Source organism: Pinus tabuliformis, chromosome 8, assembly GCF_031772625.1.
Source record: "Pinus tabuliformis cultivar Carrire ecotype Pingquan chromosome 8, CPIR1, whole genome shotgun sequence".
Taxonomy (NCBI): Eukaryota; Viridiplantae; Streptophyta; class Pinopsida; order Pinales; family Pinaceae; genus Pinus; species Pinus tabuliformis.
In genome coordinates this window covers 1,568,266,470-1,568,290,049 of record NC_142294.1, presented here as the reverse complement: position 1 = coordinate 1,568,290,049, position 23,580 = coordinate 1,568,266,470, and the positions used below count along the sequence as shown (strand labels likewise).

At 36.3% G+C, this 23,580-nt stretch overlaps 1 protein-coding gene across 1 annotated transcript in view; it reads left to right on the top strand.

Annotated features, from left to right (window-relative positions):
* Positions 1-11,084: 11,084 nt before the first annotated feature.
* Positions 11,085-23,580, top strand: part of LOC149242006 (uncharacterized) — a 536,392-nt gene continuing 523,896 nt past the window's right edge. Inside the window, exon 1 of the mRNA XM_089374117.1 lies at positions 11,085-12,357. Coding sequence (XP_089230243.1) covers positions 12,285-12,357 — 73 coding nt within the window. The 5' untranslated portion in view covers positions 11,085-12,284. The remainder of the gene's footprint in view (positions 12,358-23,580) is intronic.

The following is a 23,580-nucleotide window of genomic DNA, read 5'->3' as shown; positions in this document are numbered from 1 at the left end:
TAATACTTTCTCTTTCTCCCTAGCTCTTTATCCCAAGTACACTTGTGCAATATATCCATAACAAAAGGCTTTATCTCTTTACTATTTGTGGGACACATGTTCAAGTAAATATCTCATTTACTAAATCATTTGTTATTTTGAGACTTCCATGTCTTCTTTCTTTTACACAATATATCATTGAAGACAACCAAGCCATCTACCCTCTTCCATTTGGTCATTTTTTTTTAAATATATATATATATATTTATTTAATTATTTTTTTTTTTTTTTTTTTTTTTTTTTTCCAAGGAAAAATTGTGACCTTCATTATGGTTGAAAATTACATGTCGTAGATGCTTTGGAGAAGCATATTCAAAAATTTCGTGGCCATTCCACATACTAAAGACTGTCTGTTACATTGCTGTAACTGATATATAATAAATATACAATATATATCATGTCTGGAAAAATAAAACAAAAATTGATATCTGCAGGATAGAACTGTCAAAATAGTGTCATAAAAAATCAAGGCGGATTTCCCCCCTGAAGTTGTTGATCATCAAAAGGTCAGTGGAAGTTGTAGATTTTCCCGTAAATTCACAACTCATGTAATGTACTAAAACATAAGACAAGAATATACTCTACTCTTTAAACAACGAAAACCAATGATCAATGAAAACGATAATAGATAAGAGGAAGATAATCAAAGACACATAACACAATTGTTTCTCTGGGGAAAACCACTGCTCAAAACCCAGACTATCTATTGCATTAATCAGAAATTTGAGTTATAATACAAAGCTTGTTCTCACTAGAAAAAATCATGCACAAGTATGATCAACTCTCTACCTCACAAGCCTGCACTGACCAACGCTTAGCTAATTTCTACTGCCCACTGAGCCCCTATTTCCTTGCACAATTCATGATAGGAATAACCCATATTTATTTGGGAATTCTTTCTTCATAACTGCGCAATCCAAAACTAGGTCCTCTTCTAATTGCATGCATGATCTGTACAACTCAGATCCTTCTACAACTGATAGTACACTGTCCCTGCACTCTAGTCTCAACTGGGTCTTTCTCTGAACTGACATGCATGAGTTTCTCATGAGGGAATCTTTAGTTCACTCGAGTAGCACTGAGGATGCACCAACTCACTATTAATCCTCTACTAGTTCTATAAACAGTTAGAACTAGTTTAACCGACCATAACTCAGTGAAACTAAGTTATCTAATTACAACTCAAATAAACTCATCCTGGACCCCTAAAATTTAGGGAGAACATATACATGACTGCAAAAAGACTTCCAACTTGAAATTCCTAAGCTAATTAAGTAATTAAACTTAATTAACTATTTCAAGTTGCTATGAGAAAATAATTACAATTTTAATTCACAGTTTAATCCAATGACAAATTAAACTGGAATTTCTTGTTGCCATTTCTCAACAGAAGTGTGGATAGAAATCATGTCCAGTCTGCTCATATATCAACCAGTGACCCTATGGGTGGAGCGCGGCCTCCTTGGATAGATGATCAGAAAGTTGGTTCCTTTCCCTGTAAATATGTTGACAAGAAATGGAGTCAAACTGAGATTTTAATAATAATACATTGTCCAAAATATTCCTGAGTGTGTGCATGTGACAAACAAATTGTTGATTGAACCAGTTAATGACAAGTTTTGAATCGCCAAAATATCTGAAGATGCGTGCATCCTTTTTCTAATGCAAAGTGGAGAAGATGTCTGAGAGTGATAAGTTCTGAAAAAATGTTTGTGCCACATCCAAGGCCCATCTGAAGTTTGAAGTAATGATCATCATTGAGATATAAAATAACACCCCCACCACAACCTGTCTGTTGTGCGGATCCATCAAAATATGCCCATGGGAGGGATTTGTCAATGTGTTCAGCCGAGATGTTTCTGTGGGGCTATTTGTGATCGTCCTCGGGTATTAAGTTATAAAGTGTAGTAATGTGAGCAACGACAAGTGTTTAGTGTGGGGGGTAGCCAAGAAAAATAAGTTTGTTTCTGCTCAACCAAATGCACCAGCAGATCAAAAGCGAAAGATTCCTGAGTTTTGTGGGGTGTGCCTGGTTCCACCACGATTCCCATGCCGATGTTATTGTCGGACCAGTCCATCTGATATTCAAATCCAATGATTGTTGCACTTGATTCCATAGTGCAATTGTAGAGGGACAATGGAGAAAAAGGTGATCAATGCTTTCTTCAACATTTCAACAGAGTGCACACCACGAAGGGCCGTGGAAAGATCGACGCTGAAGGTTGACACAAGATGCACCACATGAAAAGTTTGGATTTGGGTGGGCCTTTTAACTTCCAAAGAGGACGCCACCACCATATAGTGGCAGGGGGCTTATGCTCAACATAAATAATGGGATAACCTTCCTTTGGAGAGTATGATCCATGTTGAGATAAAACCCAAATGAGCTCATCTTCCCTATCCAAAATCCTGACATGTGATTCAGCAAGTGCATTTGTATATCTAGTCCATTCTTAATGCCAGGATGTAGCGTCGATTTCCAATCCTAAGAGAAAATGGTAGTGTTGCCTTGGTGACAATGTGATCTAGTGTGGATATGCCAGAGTTCACCAGATGTTGGATAAGTTCAGTTGGAAGAGTGAAAGCATTCCCACATCCTGGCTAGGGATCCTGTCCAATACATACCTGAATGCCTGTGCCTATTCTCCAGGACAACCCATCTCGGATGTGGGCAATAGAGTTAAGTACAACACACCAAATCAAAGATATATTTGTTTTGTTCCAGCATGGTCTCCGTACCCATTTGATAGTATGGAGTGTCTATTGTATTTTTGGATAACTACCTCAGTCCATAGATTTTTTGCTGTAAGAACCTACTAACCTATTTTTGCTGCAAGTGCTTTTGAAAAAGCTAATAGGTTTTTCATACCCCACGGACCCCATTTTTTTGGTAGGGCAATATGATCCCATTTAACCCATGCAAAAGTATTTCCTTCCTTGTTCCCCTTCCAAAGGAATCGACAGCAAAGCTATTGTGTTCTAGAGAGTATGCCTCTAGGAATCCAGGCCAATGACATCCAATAAACAAGTATAACTTCTAATACTGATTTGATAAGGACAAGGCGACCAACTCTAGAGAGCCATCTATGGTGCCAAATATTCAACCTTCTTTCAATTTTTGCCACGAGCCATGACCAATCAACAATTTTATATCTGTTGGGCTTGAGTTGGAAACCCAAGTATTTAAGACCATCTTCAAATTCAAGGTGAGTGAAGGGGAATCTCTGATGTGCATAATGTACTTCAAACTATGAGCACCCCACAACGGTTAGTGTGGATTTCGTGTGATTACATTCCATACCAGTGGCTTTACATAAAAGTTTGAGAGAAGTGTTAAAGGCAGAGGAGTCACTGATAGATCCATTCAGAAAAATGAGGACGTCGTCCACAAATAGGAGGTGTGACAGGACACAATTGTCTGCAATTTTGATTCCCTTTAATCTCCCATGTTGCTTTTCCTCAACAATTAATCTACTCAAACCTTCCATAACCAATAGAAAGAGTAGGGGTGAAAGGGGACAACCCTGCCTAGGACCATGCTTGGCATCAAAGAAGTGTGATGCTGATCCATTTATGAGGACGTTGTAAGACACATTAGAAATGCAACACATAATCTAATTAATGACATATATAGGGAAGCCCATGTGAGTCAATAACATCCGCAAGTATAACCAACTGGTTCTGTCAAAGGCCTTAGATAGGTCAATTTTGAGAATCATGCCCTTCAGGTTCTTAATTTTAACAGAATGAATGCCTTCCTGTGATATGCCAATAGATTCATGAATCTAGCATGAAATAGAGAGATAGGCCTAAAATCACTGAAGGTACGAGGAGAGTCAAACTTACGGATAAGGGCAATGAAAGTGGAGTTAAAAGCATCATACATCTGGCCATTGGTTCTGCATTATTTGATAACTTGAAGAAGACCATGTCCAAGCAATTCATAAAATGATAGGTAAAACTCCACTGGCCAGCCATCCGATCCCGAGCTCTTATCCTTCTTAAACCATTTGAGTACATCCTCCAGTTCCCCCATCAACACAAGCTTGGAGAGGTCTTCAACAATGTCATTATCTATGAATCTCGGAAATAGACTAGCAACTTTAATCACTTCTGCCAATGTGACTTCTTGTGAGGCTTTGAATAATTGACCAATTTGGGAGATTCCGAGTGTAGCAAGGTGGTTAAATGAATGCACGGATTGACCAACCTCATTATCCAAAGTCCATATAACAACATAAACTTTGAAACGATAATTGATATTGTTACCCGTTTTGTAGAGATAGCAAAAAAGTGACCCGATTTTGAAAATGGATGATGCAGAAAACACATATTTTTTTAGAGCATAGTTTTTGGCACTTTCATATATATATATATATATATATATATATATTTTTTTTTATTATGTACATTGCGTTTTAGAATGGTAGTGATTTTTATGTTGATGAAGTGGTCTTCTTCTTCATATTTTCTTGTTTTTATTTTAATTTTTAATTTTTTTGCAATGAGGTTTTTATTGATTTGCATATTTAAAGAAGAAGGTGGATATTTTGCATTTTCGATATTCTACATATTTATACATCGTTAATTAAATTTTCAATCCACATGAAATAATTGTTTCTAAAAAACAAATATAAAAATATACATAAAAAGACAAAAAAATAAAATAAAAAATGTTAAAAAAAAATTATATCATAGACCATAAAAGAATTTGGAAAAAAAAAAAAAAAATAGTTAAAAAAGAGAGGAGAAAATTAAGGAAAATTTTAAAAAACTAGTAAAATTATTATTAAAAAAACAAAAAATGTTAAAAGAAAAATTTCACAAAACATAAAAGAATTTGGAAAAAAAAAAACTATATATATATATATATATAAGCAAGTAAAAATAGAGAAATTAAAAAAAAAAACATTAGCAAAAATTGGGAAAAAAATTGAAAACAAACTAGTTTAAAAAAAAAAAATTAAGGGAAAAATTAAAAAATTGGTAAAATTAATATTAAAAAAAAAACAAAAATAAATTTAAATTATAAAAATAAACAAAAAAATGCATATTTTTTATTAAAAAAATGTAATTATTATTATTTCTTTTTATTATTAAACATATATATTTTATTTAATTTTTTTTGAAACAATCTCTTTTTTTTAATTAAAAAAAAATTATAATTTTTTAAAAACAGTTTTTATTATTATTATTTTTTTGATTTAAAAATACAAGTTATTAAACCTATATTTTATATTTAAAAAAAAAAAAAAAAAAAAACCTACATTTTATATTTAAAAAAATTAAAATTAAAATTTACATTTTTTTTAAACAATCTTTCTTTCTTTCTTTTTTATTAAGAAAAAAATTGTAATTTTTTTTAAACAATTTTTTTTTTTTTTTAAATACAAATCATAAAAAATATTTTAAATCTTTTAAAACAAATTTAATTTTTTAATTTAAAATTTAAAAAATTATTAAAAATTATTTGGAGGGCCACCAATTTTTTTTTGTGCCCCTCCGCCCCTCGGGTGCCGGTGGTGGCACGGCCGAGGGATGTAGGGCCACCCAAAAAAAAAAAACCACCATTAACTTTAAATATATTTTTTAATAATTTTAATTTAAATATATATAATTTTAACTTTTAAATTAATTATTAATTAATTATATATATATATATATATATATATATATATATATATATATATATATTTTTAATAATAATTATTAAATTAATTTAAATAAATAAATAAATTGTCTTTTTAATCTAACCATTAAAATTATTTTACTTATTATCCTAACTTTTACCTTAATAACCTAATTATATATATATATATATATATATATAATTGTTAATAAATAACTTAAATAAATAAATAATTACATCTTTAACCTTAAAATTATTTTATTTTTATTTTAATTAATTTCCATAAAAATAAACTAACCATTAAATTATTATTAAATAAAAATACTCGTCAACCTAAAATTATGATTTTAATTAATATATATATATATATGTATAATACCAATATTAATTATTAAATAATTTGAATAAATAAATAAATTTTCTTTTCAAAACAACCATTGAAATTATTAATCCTAACTTTTAATATATATATATATATATATTCTTTTTTAAAACCAATCTTTTTACCTAATTTAACTTATTTCCATAGAAAAATAATAATAATAATAAAAATAATATTAAATTAATAAATAATTTTTTGACCTGGCTCATAAGGTCAAAATTAGCCGTTAGTCAATCTAGACGTTGGAGACTCTCCTCAGACTATTTATCATGCTAAGCTGGATGTGTTTCTTCAACTTGTCCGGACGAAGAACCACACTAGTTGGTTCGAAACGCGTCGACAAATGTTTGTCTACATGTGATTTACGCGGAAGTTATTCTTGAAAATATTATGGATCACAGAAGTCTCAATTCAAAAATTAAATTTGTTTTAAAAAAAAATGAAATATTTTTTATGATTTGTATTTTTAAATAAATAAATAAATAAATTGTTTAAAAAAAATTATAATTTCCTTTTTGTAAAGAAGAAGATTGTTTAAAAAAATGTAAATTTTAATTTTAATTTTTTAAATACAAAATGTAGGTTTAATTTTTTTATTTTTTATTTTTAATATAAAATGTAGGTTTAATATTTGTATTTTAAAATTAATTAATTAAATAAATAAAAATTGTTTAAAAAAATTATGATGATGATGATGATGAAGAAAATCACTTCCTTTTAGAGTGTCACCCAATTATATATATATATATATATATATATTGTTTTTTCCAAGTTCTTTTATAGTTTGTGAGATAAATTTTTATTAACATTTTTTATTTTTGTCTCTTATATATATTTTTATATTTGTTTTTTAAATAATTAACATTTTAATCTTAATTTTAATAGTTTTTAATTTTCAATTTTTTAGATCTAGTTTGTTTTTATTTTAATTTTAATTTTTTTGTTTTTTCTTAATTTTTTTTAATTTTTACCTTCTTAATTTTTAGTTTATTTTAAATGTCGTTCTTGTTTTTTTTCTTTTCTTTTCCCTTTTTTTTTTTTGCCAATTTTTTTTTTTTACAGGATAAATTTTTTTCCCCATTTTTTTTAAATATTTTTTTTTACTATTTATTTGTTTATATATATATCTATTTTAATTCTTATCATTAATTTTGTGTTTTTTTTTTTTTTTTACATTTTTATGAATGTTTTTTTTAGTATATATTTTAATTATATATATATATATTTTTTTTTTTTTTTTTTTTAACGCTATTATTTCGAAATTTTACTTTTAATGGTGTTCTCCCACCGTTAACACTTTTCATTTTGAGGGTGTTTTTTGGATAATTTTTGCGCAAAAAATTGGTTTTCACCACCATTTTTAAAACATGTTGAAAATTTACCCAATATTTAAAAAAAATAAAAAATAAAAAATATAAAAAAAAATAAAAATAAATTCCAACATCTACACTTTTCGTTTTTAGCAGTGTTTTTGACGTTTTTTCGAGGTTTTTTTGCTAGAGTTCCCGTTTTGAGTTTATAGTTCTCGTTTCAAAGTTTACATTGTTATATGGTGTTGATGGCCTTACGTCCTCTAGTGAATTGTCAGTGAAACTTGGTATTGTTGTCTCCATCTTGTAACCATGTGGCTTTGCTCTTGAGCTTCCAAGTCTCTTCTCTGACTTTGAGGATTTTGAGTCTATCTGCTTCTACTTTTAATGACATTGTCTTTGGATTCAATGGTGTCGAAACCTCCTCCACCTGCTTCTTCAAATTTGGTTAATTCCTCTTCAATCGATATGAGGGTGTTGTCATCCTTCTTTTTCTTGTCCTTGGCCCATTCAATCGTCTTCTTTTTAAGACAAGTGAGCTTAGATGCAAAGCACTCTATTGCAGATTGCCCAGGTATGAGATCATGAGAGTGCCAGAAATCTGTCACCAACTATATATAGGCCTCATCCTTAAGCCAAGTCGATTTGAATTTAAAGGGGGCCTTTGGCATTAGGGATGCACCAACAATCTCTAAATATATTGGGGAGTGATCCGAGATACCGCCCGATCCGACGAATTGTTTGAACAAAGAAAGTGTCAAGCATAACATCTTTAATAAGGAAACGGTCCAAACGCCTAGCAAACATGGCATCCCCAATTCTCTTATTACGCCAGGTAGGTTGTAGACGAGCCACATGAATGTCAATTAGGTGGTGACTATCTAACAGGGAGCCAATAGAATCTGATAGTGGATCAGTCTGGGCATGATTCCCCTAGGATTCTGCAAGTCCGATAGAGGATTTTAGGTCACCCCTGAGAATGATATTGTCAGCTTGCATATATGATGAGTTCAAGATCGTCTCCCAGAATACCTATCGATTTTGACAGGGACAGTACATATTAATTATCTTGAACTCCATTCCAAGCTCTTCAAAAAACATATCGGCCCCTAGAACTCCTTCCCTCCCCCAGATGTTAATAAACTTAATGGCCCTGGGGTTATAACGATCGTGATGCCCCCCGAGCATCCACGAACATCTAGGGCATGAAAGATCCATCCAAGCACCAATGCTTCCAAAGCGGGGATAATATAATCACAGACACCAAGAGTCTCCTGTAAAAAATGACATCCACCTTCTCTATACCCAGGAGCCTCCGAAGTGCTAGTTTTTTGGCGGGGTTAGCCAACTCGCGACAATTGAAGGAGAGCCACTTCATAGGGGAACTGAATGCGGGGCATTTCTTGCTCTAAGAACCCCATTAATGGAAAGTTGCCTACCTTTAGCTACGTCCAGATTAACCTTGTGTATAACTTTGGAAATGTTAGAATGTCTACCCCAGGAGGGTTTGATAGTCTTCGGGGGAGGGATAATGCCAAGTCCACAACCATCCATAGCAATAGATTTTGCCAAGGAACGCAAATTGCATCTGTGACTAGTATGTGAGTCAGAGGAATCCTCATTCGAAGGGCATAAGACATAGAGACAACAAGAATGGGGGGGGAGGGATAAAAAATACATTAGGGGAGGTTGTCAATGGACAAAAAATTGTATTTAGATCGCAACTAGATATATGAACCCATAATTGTGATTGACAAGATACAGAAGGCTCATGCAAAATAAAAGGAGAAGAGAAGGGGAGAGTGGAGACAGTTCCCGGAGGCAGACTGGAGGCTGCTGCTCATGCTTTGGCGACCCAAGGCAAAGGGGGATGAGTCGGGGCAGTCTGATTCCCTTTGTCCAGATCCTTTGATTTTGACAAGCGAGCCATAGCTTTCTGAGTCCATTGTTCTTGAGGGGTAGGAACCACTTCCTTGGTTGAATTTCCTTTTGTAGACTTTGATGGGGGAAAGATTTTGGAAAGTAAGGGGAAATCCTTATAAAGATGGCCAACTTTGTGACATCACCGACGCCTGAAGGGCACCTCTTCGTAATCAAGCTTTTGCAATCAAATAGAACTTCTCCATCGAATTTTCAGATGTTCCTCCAGTCCTTTGCAGGTGTCAAGATGAACCAATATGCGGGCGAAAGCCATTTTTCCAGAGTCGATGAAAGATTTGTTGTAATCAAGAAAATCCCCAAGTGTATTGCCAATGAGTTTGAAAATATCCTCGGACCAGAGGTGAAGAGGCAAACCAGGTAACTTGACCCATATAGGTCTAGCCCCTAATTGTTCCTGATCCGGATAAAAAAGAGAACTCCATTTTTCGAGCAAAACAAGGACCATTTCAATATGCCAATGCTTTGTGAGAACCCAAGTGGCATGTTCCGACCATTGAAAACAAAGGGCAAACCAACCTCGAGACATAGTTACCACAGATGGCAGTACCTCCAGGATATGGCCCCAAATCTCCGAGACCCACTTCCTTAAACGAGCAGTGGTGTAATTTCAGTGACAAACCCGACCGACCAAAACACTATCGGAAATATTAAGGACCTCGTCCATCTACAACCCTTCCCCGAGAATCAAAGAACTCCCTTTATTACTGACTTTTATGCACTTGGACTTCTTCCCGCTTCATTTCAAAGAGCCCACTTCAGTGTTCACAACCTCATTAGATGGGGGATTTGGTGTGTCACTAACCCTAGCTTCATCACACTGACCATTCAGAGAAGGGGAAGGTGCACCTTCAAAACAACTTGATGAGGGAGGCAGAGAGACCTGAGGAGCTAGGGAAGGGGTTACTGAGGGCGAAAGGTATCCCTTTGGTACCGTGGAGAAAACCCTAGAGGGCCCAAGAGCAGAGAAAAATGTAGATGGTCTAGTCGAGGAGAGGTGTAACACAGTGTCAAGAGTCGAAGTAGTGTGGAGGGGAGGATCAAGACAAGATTCCAGGAATTGCAGAGAAGATGGGGAGGGAGAGAGGTACTCAGATTATGGAAGGTAGTAAGGTACATCAGGGGATCTGGAGCACGAGAGATCAAGGGAGGCATGATCGAAAGCCAAAAGAGATTCAAAGTCTGCGGGGCGGGTGGGGGGATTAGGGTTTTCTGCGGCAAGTTCCAACGAAACCTTAAAGATAACGACCAGAGGCGCTGGTGGATCCTGAGCGACCGGTGAAGCCATAACAATCTAGTGATGTGGAGGCTCTGTTTAGATGATCATAGATTCGCAAGGGTCTTCAGAATAATAAACAAGCTTCTCGTCCATCTCAGCCGACCGAAAGTGATGGATGACCTGCAGCAGATTCCAAACAATCGACAGTTGCTTCAACCAACGAAAAAGCCGCCCGCCTGTTCCCCAAGTATAACTATGAATTCGTATGAAGACGAAAAAAATTCTACAGTAATTCACCAAGCAACACACAAACATATGATAAACCTTAACGGTAACCCCACAAGAGATGCAAGATCAAAATCCGTCATGACTTCAAAGCTATCTTTTTTTCCTCCCACTTAAATATCTTATATTTAAATACACAAACCACATCACATTTCTTATATGCGAGGACATCATCAATGTAATAACAGTGGTATGTAAAGTAGCACTAATATTTAATTTGGGTAATGCATGTCACCCTTCTTTTGTTGACCATTGTCACACATGCTGGAATATGGAATTAGTAACCACCGCACACTCTCTCCCTTATGGTCACCTGGCCTCTAGTTTGCCACGAGTAACAGTAAGATTCACTTCACAGAAAACAAAACCCTTTCAAACTTTTCGACTAAAAATAGGAGAGGGAAAACGCGAGATTTTGTTACTACCATCCTTTGATTTTTATTACTTTCCGTTTCTCGGGACCGAATTCACATATGTATCAAGCGGGTGGAAGTTGCAGAGAGTAAAGGAGACATGTATAGTCCTAAAGGAGACATGTATAGTCCAATATTTCTTCAGTTGCTGCCATGGAATTATTAATTTTCCTTCCGCCCGACCGGATTCACATTGATATTATCCCGAAAGAAGTTGCAGAGTATAGGAGAAATGTATAGGCCAATACTTCTACATGTGCTGCCATGGAATGAAACATGTTGCTCAATTTGAAATTTAAATTCCAGACGTGTTTCATTGCGGAATTATTTTGTCGGAGATAAGGCGTTAAACAATCATTTTTACATGATTATTTATTTCAAATACAAGTAAATATCAAATACAATAAGCATATAGGATGGGATTAAATTGATTCTACCGAAGAAGTCTGCTGCAGGTCATTGTTTTCCCTTTCAATTTTGGTATTCGGCTGAGCTGAAATCGGAGCATAGTTTGAACGCATCATACTTTAAAGGCCGCATTCTCAACATATTTGTGAACATTTTGCGACACATTGTCTTGAACGGGGTAAAGTGGATTGGAGATTTGCTGTGCCACATGTTTCATTGTTGCGACAGTAAATTTTTTGGCCGAGGCATTGTTTTGTGAAATCGGGAAATTGGCTGTTAATGAACAATTTCACTTGGTTGTCAGTGCAAGGGTTTTGAGTTTTGAAGAATTACCCTATTTCAGTGTTTAATGAGGGTTTTGGTCTTGGACGACGGAGCTAATTTTTAGTGTTAAATGGTGATTTTGAAAATGAGCTGACTGGTACAGCCTTCCCTGGCTGAGAAGTATGCGCCGTGCTGTTGCATAAGGATTTAGATAATTTTGGATGGACTGTGAGCAACTACCTTTATAGGATCTCGATTACTGTCAGACGAGATTTCTAATACTTGTCTCCTTGAGATGTTCTTTTTTCCATTCCAAGGGCATATATAACTGAATTCGCTTCCATGTTACATTTGACGAAGGTTACAGTTACAAATAGCTTTTCCAGAAACGTAGGCCATGAGGATTGCAGCTATACGTCTTCGGAGGCACCTGGAAATCTTTGGTCACCGAGCTGTTCTGCAGTCTACAGGTTTGTATAGACTATTCACTCCACCTGCTGGTATAGTTTGTCTTATTTGGTTAACTGAAGAATCACTGTCATCAAGTCGGGTGATTAGATCCTTTGACGTCTTATCATGCCAAGGAATAAAGCTTCATGCGAAATATCATATATGTTTGATTGGGTGCTTCTCTTGGACCATTACCCTTTTGTTTAATATTAAGCACACTATTTTACGAAACTCTTTCCTGCTGTGAAACAACTACAAAATAAAAATATAATAGTCATTTCTTTCACAGTTTAAAGAACTGATCCAACCACTTATCCTGATTTTTAAAGTTAATAGCAACTCTTTCCTTTTTCTTCCCCAAAAGCAAGGAAAAACCTACAATACTGGGGCTGCCTGACCTCTCCTGGTACAATCTCAGGAGTCAGGACATTGACATGCAACAACCACATTGTAGCAAAATCCTGGCTACCTGAAATAACTTGAAGCAGGGAAAAACCTACAATACTAACCTCTCCTGATACAATCTCAGGCTCAGGACATTGCCATGCAACAACATCATTGTTGACAAAAACCTGGCTACCTGAAATAACTTGAAGCATGGAAAACTTACAATACTTGGGACTATTGGACCATCCTTTCTTGATAGTAGATACAATCTCAAGAGACAAGACACTGAAGTGCAACAATATTATCATATGTAGACAAAACCTGGCTACTTGAATTAACCCATTGGTTGTCTACAAGGGGGCAGACTTTCAGTCCTCTTAGATGCCTAGATGCTTCTAGGTTGTGGGTTTTTAACTTGCTTAGCTCTTGGCTAATCAAAAAGCAGTTTTAGGTCATACTCCAGGACCCAAAAGACAGTTTCAGTTAAAATAGTATTTGCAAGAAAGTGTTGAACTATCATGATTGAGGTTACATTAGTGGGGTCATGTGCTTTTAAGTAGCATTTAGCCTTGGGGTCATGTGCTTTTAAGTAGCATTTGGCCTTAGTCCTATACATGAGACCGAACACTACTCCTGATTGCAATTTAACCTTTTGCTAAGGATGCAACTCATTGTGCAGTACTAATTTTTCTTTTTTCCTTACTTTTTTGGTAGAGATCATCACCTATACTCAATTTGAAACAATTTCTGATATGTCGTAAGAAGAGGAAATAATACAATCATCCAGTGAATTGTTTCCTTAAAGCTGCATTTATTTGTTTGTTTTGCAGGGAAATGAGAGCAAACTCGCAGACACTTGACAGATTTAATTTAAACAATGGCAAGTAATTCACAAGGAAACCTAACATATTAATATTATTGTTATTAGTATTATAGTGACATTATAGTTATTAATGTCTCTTATTGTTGGCTACTAGCTTACAACTAGATGAAACATGAAGGCATGGTGGGGTGGATGTTGTTTACAACAAACAAGTTCCATATATATAATCACTAGTGTGATAACTGTTACTTGGTTGAACCCAATCAATTATTGTTAAATTGTGATTTGAGTAAAGGGAAAAGTATGGTTGCCCCGCTCTTCTAGGATATTTCGTATTGAAAGTTTAATTGGAAACAAGTTTACAAACTAGACCTAGAGAAAAGCATAAATATTAAGTGGGTGTAGCTCATGGGGTTAGTTGAATCGGTTATTGACAATGTCATTGGGCATTTAGCTAGTTTTGTGCCGTCAGGTGCCTGGTTTGACTCCCCTAGGATAAAGGGCACTGATCGATGTTGACGGGTTTACGAAGATACCATCCACAAATGCGAGGAAACATCCTTTGGGTTTCTCTTGTGAGGTTTTTCTTGGAAAAAAGCCTAGTGGGTTAGCTCAATTATTTTAGATCGACTAGTTTCAAGGCAGAGTTTGCTGAGAGGTCATACTTTTAAGTTTGCAAAGTTTTGCTTGTTGAAAGAGCACTCTGGGATTGTCCAAAAATGGATGAACACATTGGTTTGGATCAAAATAAATCTAGGTGACTTTCTAGGTGTTCTTGAACTTAGTGGACTCTCCAGGTGAATATGAAGAATTGCAATAAAGCATAATACTCACCAATCTTGTAGTACCAAGAAGCTTGTCTCACTCCTTGACAATAGCACCAAAATGTTATCCCTTGAAACTGTTTAGTTCCAAGGTAACTGGAAATAGTACATTGTTGCTGGGTACTCTTTCTCGCACTTTGAGAATCACTAGATTATTTTAGGAGTCAAACTTTGGTGCAACACATAGTGAGTAATTCTGAAATCAAACTTACAGTTTGTTGCCCTAAACAAATTTGTGCCCAAAATTGAAAAAACTGTCAGGCCAGGAGAGTAACTCCATGAATGAATTCATATTTTTGCATTATGAGAAAACATGGATATATACAAGGAGATGGAGACTATTGGGATTCATCTTCTAATGTCTTTTATTTTCTATTTACAATATTTACATGAATTTTCCTAATCCCAAAGATTAGGTGTCAACATTCCCCCCTTAATCTGAAGGGATGTTGGTGAGTCCAAGCATCATTTTGAATCTTTCATCCTTTTCTCTTCCAAGTGCTTTGGTGAAGATGTTTGCAATCTGCTCATTTGTGGAACAATGTCATAGGTGGATTGTCTTGGCCTCAACATGGTGTCGAATCAGATGATATTCTGTATTGATGTGTTTGGTTCGATCATGGAGCTTTGGGTTCTTGGCCAACTTTATTGCAGAAGTGTTGTCAATCAAAAGAGGAGTTGAACACACTTGTTTCTTCTGCAAATCTTCCAGAATCTTCCTGAGCCACACAATTTCCTTCATTGCTTCAGTGGTTGCCTCATATTTTGCCTTAGTTGTGGAATATACTGGAACTGATTGTTTTTGTGACTTCCAGGAGACAACTCCTTATCTAAGACTCATAACATTGTTGGAAATACTGGGGGGGTGGATCAGTATTTATTTTCAATTGTTATTTTTACCAGTTAGACCACTTATAAGTAGAACACAAAATGAATAATAAGAATATATACTTTTATTAATCTCTTCTCCACAATAAATTTAATACAATAATGTGTAGGGCTCCAACCCTAGATGAAGACACCAATCTTCAATCTCCCTGGCTCCAACCTTGTCACTTTGAGGCACCAACCTCTAGGGCTCCAACCCTATCTCTGGTACAGGCTCCAACCTGGTCTTATGAGGACTCCTATCCTCTAGGGCTCCAACCCTATCTTCCAAGTCACTAACCTTGTCTCTATGAGGCTCCAACCTCTAGCTTCAATTTGTCAAGATAAGTTTGATGATTCTTCACGGCTCCCAATATCTTCTTCAACGAGCCCTGTCAATCTCTTCAGTAATGCCTTCTCCAAATCACTTCATTAATGACAACCTTGTCTTCTCAAAAGGTGTCACCACTGCTTTTCATGTCACCCAAACACTTTCACCAAGGTCACCTCATGATGACTTCAGTGCATCATGGTCTCCAAGGGTGTCTTCAAGATCAGCTTAGGATTCTCAACAAGATGTCTTCAATGGTTCTTTAATACTGCATTAAGGTCTCCAAAGAAAAGCTTCCAAGAAGTTTCACAACTTTAAAAGATTCTCTGCACAAGGTCTTCAGTCATCCAAGTTTCTCACAAGAACAAGTTTGGAAAGATGCTATGGCTGAAGAATATGAATCGATTATGAAGAATGATGTATGGGATATTGTGCCGAGACCGAAAGGGAAATCTGTGGTGACTTCAAAGTGGCTATTCAAGATCAAGCATGGAGTTGATGGTAGCATTGAGAAATACAAGGCAAGGTTCGTGGCTCGAGGATTCTCCCAAAAAGAGGGAGAATATTATGATGATATATTTGCACTTGTGGTTCAATATACAACCATTCATTCAATAGTTACCCTTGTCGCAAGTTAAGGATGGACCCTTCATCAGATGGACGTAAAGACTGCATTCCTCCATGGCATGTTACAAGAAGAAATGTACGCTGAGTAGCCACAGGGATTTGAAGTAGAGGATCGAAAGACACATGTTTGCAGATTGAAGAAGGCATTGTATGGTTTGAAGCAAGCCCCCAGAACATGGTATGCCCGCATAGACAGTTATTTGCTAAAGCTGGGATTCACAAGAAACAATGCCGATCCCAACCTCTACTTCAAGGTAGTCCAATGTGTGCTTTTGATTTTGGTTTTATACGATGACGATCTATTCTTGACAGGTAGTGAACCCCTGATGATCGAGTGTACGAGGGAGCTAGCCTCTGAATTCGAGATGAAAGACCTTGGACTCATGCACTACTTTCTAGGCCTTAAGGTGTGGCAAAGGCCCGAAGAGATTTTTCGTTCACAAGGAAAATATGTTGTGAAGTTGTTAGAAAGATTTGGAATGACAGAATGCAAGTCCCTACCCACACCTATGGAAATGAACTTCAAGAAGTTATGTGGAGAGGTTGCAGGACCCGATTTGGCGAATCCATCTAAGTATAGATAGTTGATTGGGGCTCTGATGTTCCTAGTGAACACCCTTCTGGACATATGCTATGCAGTGAACATGTCGAGTCAATTCATGACTGAGCCTCTTCATGCACACTTGATCATTGCCAAACACATTTTGAGATATTTGCATGGGACGATCACACTTGGTCTGAGATATTCTGCCGGAGATGTTCGACTTCATGGATACATTGATGCTGACTGGGCAGGAAACGTTGTCGACAGGAAGAGTACATCTGGATGTTGTTTTAGCCTTGGATATGCCATGATATCTTGGATGAGTAGGAAGTAAAATTCCATAGCATTGAGTATCTCCTAAGCAGAATATATTGCTGCTAGCATGGTTAGCTGTGAAGCAGTTTGGTTGAGGAAGCTCTTTGGAGAGCTATTTGAGCAGGTCCTAGATACTACAGTGATATATTGCGACAACAAGAGTGGGATCTGTCTGGCAGAGAATCCTGTATTTCATGACAAGTCCAAGCACATAGAGATCTAATATCACTTCATTCGAGACATGGTGTAGAGAGGAGTCGTTAGACTCCATCACATATCGACAGATGAGCAGATTGCAGATATTCTCACCAAGGCTTTGTCGAAAGGGAAGTTCTTGGTCTTCAGAGAGCAACTTGGACTGATGGATGTGACCCCTCTTGATAAGGGGCATCGCTGATCGAGGACACTGAGCCAATTCTCCCCCCCAGTTTGAGCTCCCGGGGCGTGGAATTGAGATAGAGGGCTCCTAGGGTTGAGGGATCTCTAGACAATAGGGTATCACTCCTATATTTTACCCATAGGGTTGGAGTATTAGCTCCCTTATCTTGATCATTGCAGAGTATACCCTAGTTGGCATTAGACCCACAAGCTGGGCTTGTTGGGATTGTCCCTCCCCATCTGGCCAATGAGTTAAGGAGGCTTGGGGATTTGTGATAGTCGGGTATCTTGCCCAAGCTCAGATTATGATGCAGGTGTTCTACCACATGACTCTCGAGGGTCATTGTTGGGAAGGTCGATAAGCAATAGGATGGGTTGAGTAGTAGCTCCCCTATATCACCTATTGCTCGATATGGGGTCGGAGATATTTAGCTCCCCCATGAGATTCTGGGTTGAGATGTACTCCCCGATGTGGTTTCGGATTGAGATATGCTCTTCGACGAGATAGAGGGTGGTAGCTTTTGCTCCCCGATGATTCTTCTTCTTTAGATTCGAGAATGTTTCAACAGATAGAGTTGAGCAAAGATGGGACATATGATGACAGGATGACATGTTGATCGATGAACATATATTGACTAGTGGAATTCTCCCTAGTTGAGAGGGATTGTTAAAAAATATGCAACTACTGTCAAATTCTACTTTGGATAGCTCATTTGCTGGAGATGACAATGGCATTAAATTCCTTTGAGAGGACCAAAATCGACCTAAAGATCACTCAAATCGGATAAGGGAAAGTGTACTTATGAAGGAGAGCCCGCATATGAACATTTGATCAAGGTCGGCCCTAAAGCAAATTGTTAGTGTTTTTGACAGATCTAGGTGGATGAGGTTTTTCCAAGAACACCTTCCTCGCTAAGAGGGAGTGTTGAAAATATTAGCGAGAAAATGGTTCCTTGGTTTGTGCCTTAATCATAGGAACTAGAACGAGTTTCTTCTTTGGCTTGCTCAATCTCCTAAAAAATAGGAGTCCAAGACGAGTTATGAAGCAGTTAACCAACGTGTTAAAATAGAAGGCCGAGTTATTTGTCTTCTAGTGTGACTTGTATTGGGAACAAGACGAAGAGTTTGAGTTAGCTTCCTAAAATTTAGGAAGGACGAGTTAACACTAGCAGTGAGCCTTTGTTAACTTGTGAACCACCAGTTCGACTTGCCTAATATAGAACTCACTAATTTTAACCATTCAAATTGCCTTTAAAAGGAGGAACAAAGGCACAAGTTTAATCATTGTTTTGGTGAGCATGAGTTGGTGAGACTAAGCAATAGGAAGCACCAATTTGTGTGTGGAGATTATGAGAGAGAGAACGAGCCTAGGTGAGGCTTGTGGGAGTTTGAAGGAGGACGAGTTCCTTTGGTTAGGAAGTAGGGATCAAGGTGCAAGCAAGGGTGTTTCAGTTTAGTGTAAACAGAGAGAACATGGTTGTTCTCTAATGAAACTTTATTGTATTGTAAAAGATCCATTGTTCAACCTTCTTCAATAGAATTCTCAATAATAAGCAAAGTGTTTTCCCAGTTGGGTTCCCTAGACAATTCCATGTTGTTGAATTGTGTAATTGTGCTTGTATTTTTGTTCCTATTCTGCTGCATCTAGTAGAGAAATTATGTGCTTATTTGAGAAAAAATTATATTTCAGATTGCTCGTATTAGCATATCAGAATTTCGTGGATTTTCTACCAAGAAGTCATTGTACCCCATTCAAGAAGTAGTTCTGACCTTTATAATGCAACATTGCCCCTCCAAAGATGATCGTAGGGCTTTGAGATGATTCCACCTGGTACTTGACCCTCATATATATCCGTAGATGTTGAAACATTGAGCCAATTAGGTGAGGTTAGGCATTGGACTATGGAATGAGGTGTCTATATGGACCTAGGATGCCCCCAAGTTGGCCTTGACACTGTTTGATGGATGTTGCTTGTTCCAAAGCCTAGATAATGATTGATTATCTTTGAGATGACATTGGAGTGCTTACACATCACCTAGAGACCCATGCTTGAGCATGATGGTGCCACGTCACTCCTTTTTCCCTTAGAAGGGTGACATACGACACAATTGTGATGATGTCATGGTTTTGGAGGCACTTTTGGAGGCATAACGATGTACTTTGAGGTTTCCTTGGAGTATGGAGCACTCATGATCTATTTTGTCACTTGCTTGTGGCATATTGAGCATTTATGGAGGATGACATCATAGTGGAAGATATTATTTCCCACGTGTGTGGGCTATTTTGGCATTAATTGTGATGTATTTGAGCTATATCAAGGTTGGCTTGTGACTGGACACTTGTTGAACATTTAAACAAACTTGTTTTAGGGATTTGCTTGCAAAATTATGAAAGTAAGGCTTGTTAGACCTCATATAAATAGAGAAGGCCTTATTTCATTTTCATCATCACCCACTCATCACTCTTCTCTTCCAAAAGAGTGCAAATTAGTCCTCTTGTTTTTGCTTGGGCCAAAATGTGATCTTTTATGGTGCGAGTTTTTCTTGGAGATGATTTTTGGGGATTGATTGAAGTGTTTCTCTTAGAAAATTTTGTAGGTTTATTGCACTCCCATGTCTTGTATTTACACCGGATGCATCTTTTAGTCCCATTGACATACTCTTATGGTTACCTGATGACATTAATAAAATTATCTTATCTTATCTATGTTGAGAAATCTAGGGCAGAGAGATGAGATGATTTTTCTAGCAATGATAATTGCTTGTAAAGACTTTTTCACTTTTCTTAATTAGATTCTTCTTGACTTGATTATTATTATGTGTTCTTCTTTATCAAACAACTATCAAACCATAAATAACAATAAGACAAAGGACACAAGATGTAGGTTGTCATCTAGCGCCAAAACCTCTCCAAGCTTGAGAGGAACACCCAAACAAATTCTTCTTCTTATAGTATCTTCAATTGACGAATTCCAAGACCTAGACCCTTGACAAATAACCTCCTCCAAGATCAAGTCAATGCTTGCCTTAAGTCAAGGTCAACTTGATGCTGCTTCTTCCTTAACCTTTGGTCTTGCAACTCTGGTTTGAAACTTTCGGCCCTTTCTTTTTGCAATTCTCAGCTCCTGAAGATGATTGTAATATTCGCACGTGTGGATAGAAGTAGGGAAATTCTAAACCTTTTCCTCCTTCGCTTGACTTGAGATAACTTCTTTATCAATTCCGCTTGCAATGTAGGTCCTTTCCTTGACTTATTGCGACCTGCTTGAGACGACTGCACTTATGATTTGTTGTAGATGGAAGAGCCTTAATCTCTTCGCACGTGTGAACTGAAATAGCCCAAAACAGATCCAAAAACCCTTCGATCTTCCTTCCTTTTTGCCCTCCTCTTCTTGGCTTGACTTGATGCTGCTTCTTGATCCCTTTTATTGAACTTGTGAGTGAGTGAAGTGTGTTACTTGAATAAGGTCAAGTGCCCTATATATAGGCTTCCAGTCACTTGATATTGGGCCGACTTGTTGCTAGTGAAGGCCGACTTGATTGTTAGCACTTGACTTGATCTTGGAGGGTTATTTTGACTCAAATAATTTCTCTTTTACAATATGTAACATGCCCAAATGGGTCTTCAATACATGACAATGACTCAATTGACTTTATGACTTAATGACTAATCCTAATAGCTCACAATGGGAGCTTGATCTATAAAAGTAAAATTCCTTGAGCATGAAACCCATGTCTCGAGCATAAAATAATTTTATTTTCTTCTTTACATTAATTACATAAAATCACGATTACACATATCATTATGAAGACCGAACCTAGTTACATATTTCAACAATTTATTGCCTATCTTCTATATTTTGCATATTGTATTTGTGTAGTAGGGTTTTTGTTTGTGCCATGAAAAATTGCTAATTTTATCTTTTGCCTTGCTCTATGATATGTAAATTGTTTTCCTAGAAATCGTAAAGGAAACTCTTAATGTACATTCCTTAAAAGCTAAAATCTCCCCCAACAAAAATGCGAGGGTTTAAAGTGGATGGCCTAGTCATCCTCCCTTACTTCGACAAAGCCATTCTCATTGATTTAGCCCTAGAAGACTCCATTTTCCCATTTAGGACAAGGAACTAGTCAAAGAAGCATTGATCAACCCTCTTTCTTTAATAATTCTCTCCTTCTTTATCTAATTCCTAGATACCTAGGGTTAAGGCTAGGGTTTTATGTGAAAAAGTGCTAAAAAATGATTTTTGTCTGATGTTCTATTGCTCTTTAAGTAGGAAATGCATTAATAATTATATAAAAGCAAAATCTAGCATTATTGCATGTTAAACCCCACCTTTTAGAGCCAACATCATCATTCTTTTGCTATTTATGCATAGGTCAAGCAATAAAACTATAATATAAACACTAAATCCTTGGTATATATGGAGGTCTTTGTCTCTTTGTTAATTAGTCATTAAAAGACATTTTTTTTTGGCTGTTATATGACATTGCTAGCCCTATCATTGAAATTGTGCAAAACTTTAACTTATAACAACCCTCTAATTAGTCTAGGAATAAACTACCTGAACTTTGGCATATAATACTTAGGCTTTCTAGGCTCCATTGATACCATATCCCACTTAGTAGACCTCATATTAGTCACTTTGAGCCACAATCATTGAATATCTTTTAAGTGATCTTTAGGGATGCCTCCCTTGTGGTCAAACACCACTAAATGGCAAGAGAAAGTTTGCTGAGGTGACAGTGGCACTAATCTCTTGTTGCCTTAAGGTCTGGTTTATGCCTAATGGGCCTTTGCACTAAGCCCACTAGTTTTTGTGGCAACAATCCACGTTAAAATGATTTTTTATTAGTAGTATATTTTTTAAATACACATTCCCCATTAAAAATTTAATAATTAACTTCAAAGACATTTTTTAATTTCAAAGAAACTTCTCCTTCGCTATGCCCAAAATAAACTCTCCTTCGCTAACCGCAGAAGAAACTTCTCCTTTGCTATGCCGAGAAGAAACTCTTTTTCACTTGCCCAGAAGAAACTCTCCTTCGCTTGCCCAGAAGAAACTCTCCTACGTAATGTTTAGAAGAATCCTTCTTATCACTTCTTCGCATTACTTCTTTGTGGCCTCTTCTTCATACTTCTTCTTCACTGAATGCTTGTCGAGTTGCTTGCCTCTAAGTGAGGCCGAGTGTGGCTACTTATACACCTCACCTCATGTCCCTTAGGCCGGCATGATCTCAAGTAGGTAGGCCAACCTGAAGAGGATAAGCAACAAGGTCTTGGAGGATACTTTACATAGACAAGTTTGACCTTTTACAAAGTGTAACATGACTTCATCACATGACAATGACTCTAATATTTTATGACTAGATGGCAAATAATTCCTAAAGACTCTCAATGGGAGACTTGACTCAAAAATAAAATCTCTTGCTCATGAAACCCATGAAGCAAGAAATACAATAATTTATTTTTCTTCTTTACATCTCATTACATAAAATCATAATTACATGTCATTATGAAGACCTAACCTAGTTACACTTTTCAACAGACTGCTTGTGGAGTGCTAGATGGTCCAAATATTTCTATCCTGGCTTTGTTAGATGACTGCTTCCAATAAAATGCAACTGACTATGTAGACTCTAATCGTTCCAATGCTATATGCTTTTGTCCATGATGCCATTATTTGCAAAATCCAAGACTCTTCTACAAATGCAACTGCATATGCTATTTTAACTGCCATCTTTTAATAAAAGGAAAACAAATTTCTAGTAAACTTGGTAGTAGTGGAGTTCTTCAATAATAGAGATCTTTATGATCTTCATTCTTCTGCTTCTTTTCAGGTTCTTCATTTTCTTCAGCGATGTGAGCTCCACTCCTTTGCTTCCTTTTATTGTTTTGCATGTTTTGAGGATCCTTGAGAAAATCTCTTTTAAAGTGTCCATATTTATTACATCCAAAGCATTGTACTTTGGACATATCTTGTCTTCCACGTCGCTGATTGTTGTTGTTGTTGAGCTTTTGATGAGGTTCAAACCTTCCAAACTTTCCTTTCTTCTTCTTAGATCTAGCAACAAAATCTTGAGACTTTTGATTGGGTTTGGTGTCATCTTTAGCTTTCAATCTTGTCTCTTCTAGAATACACAAAG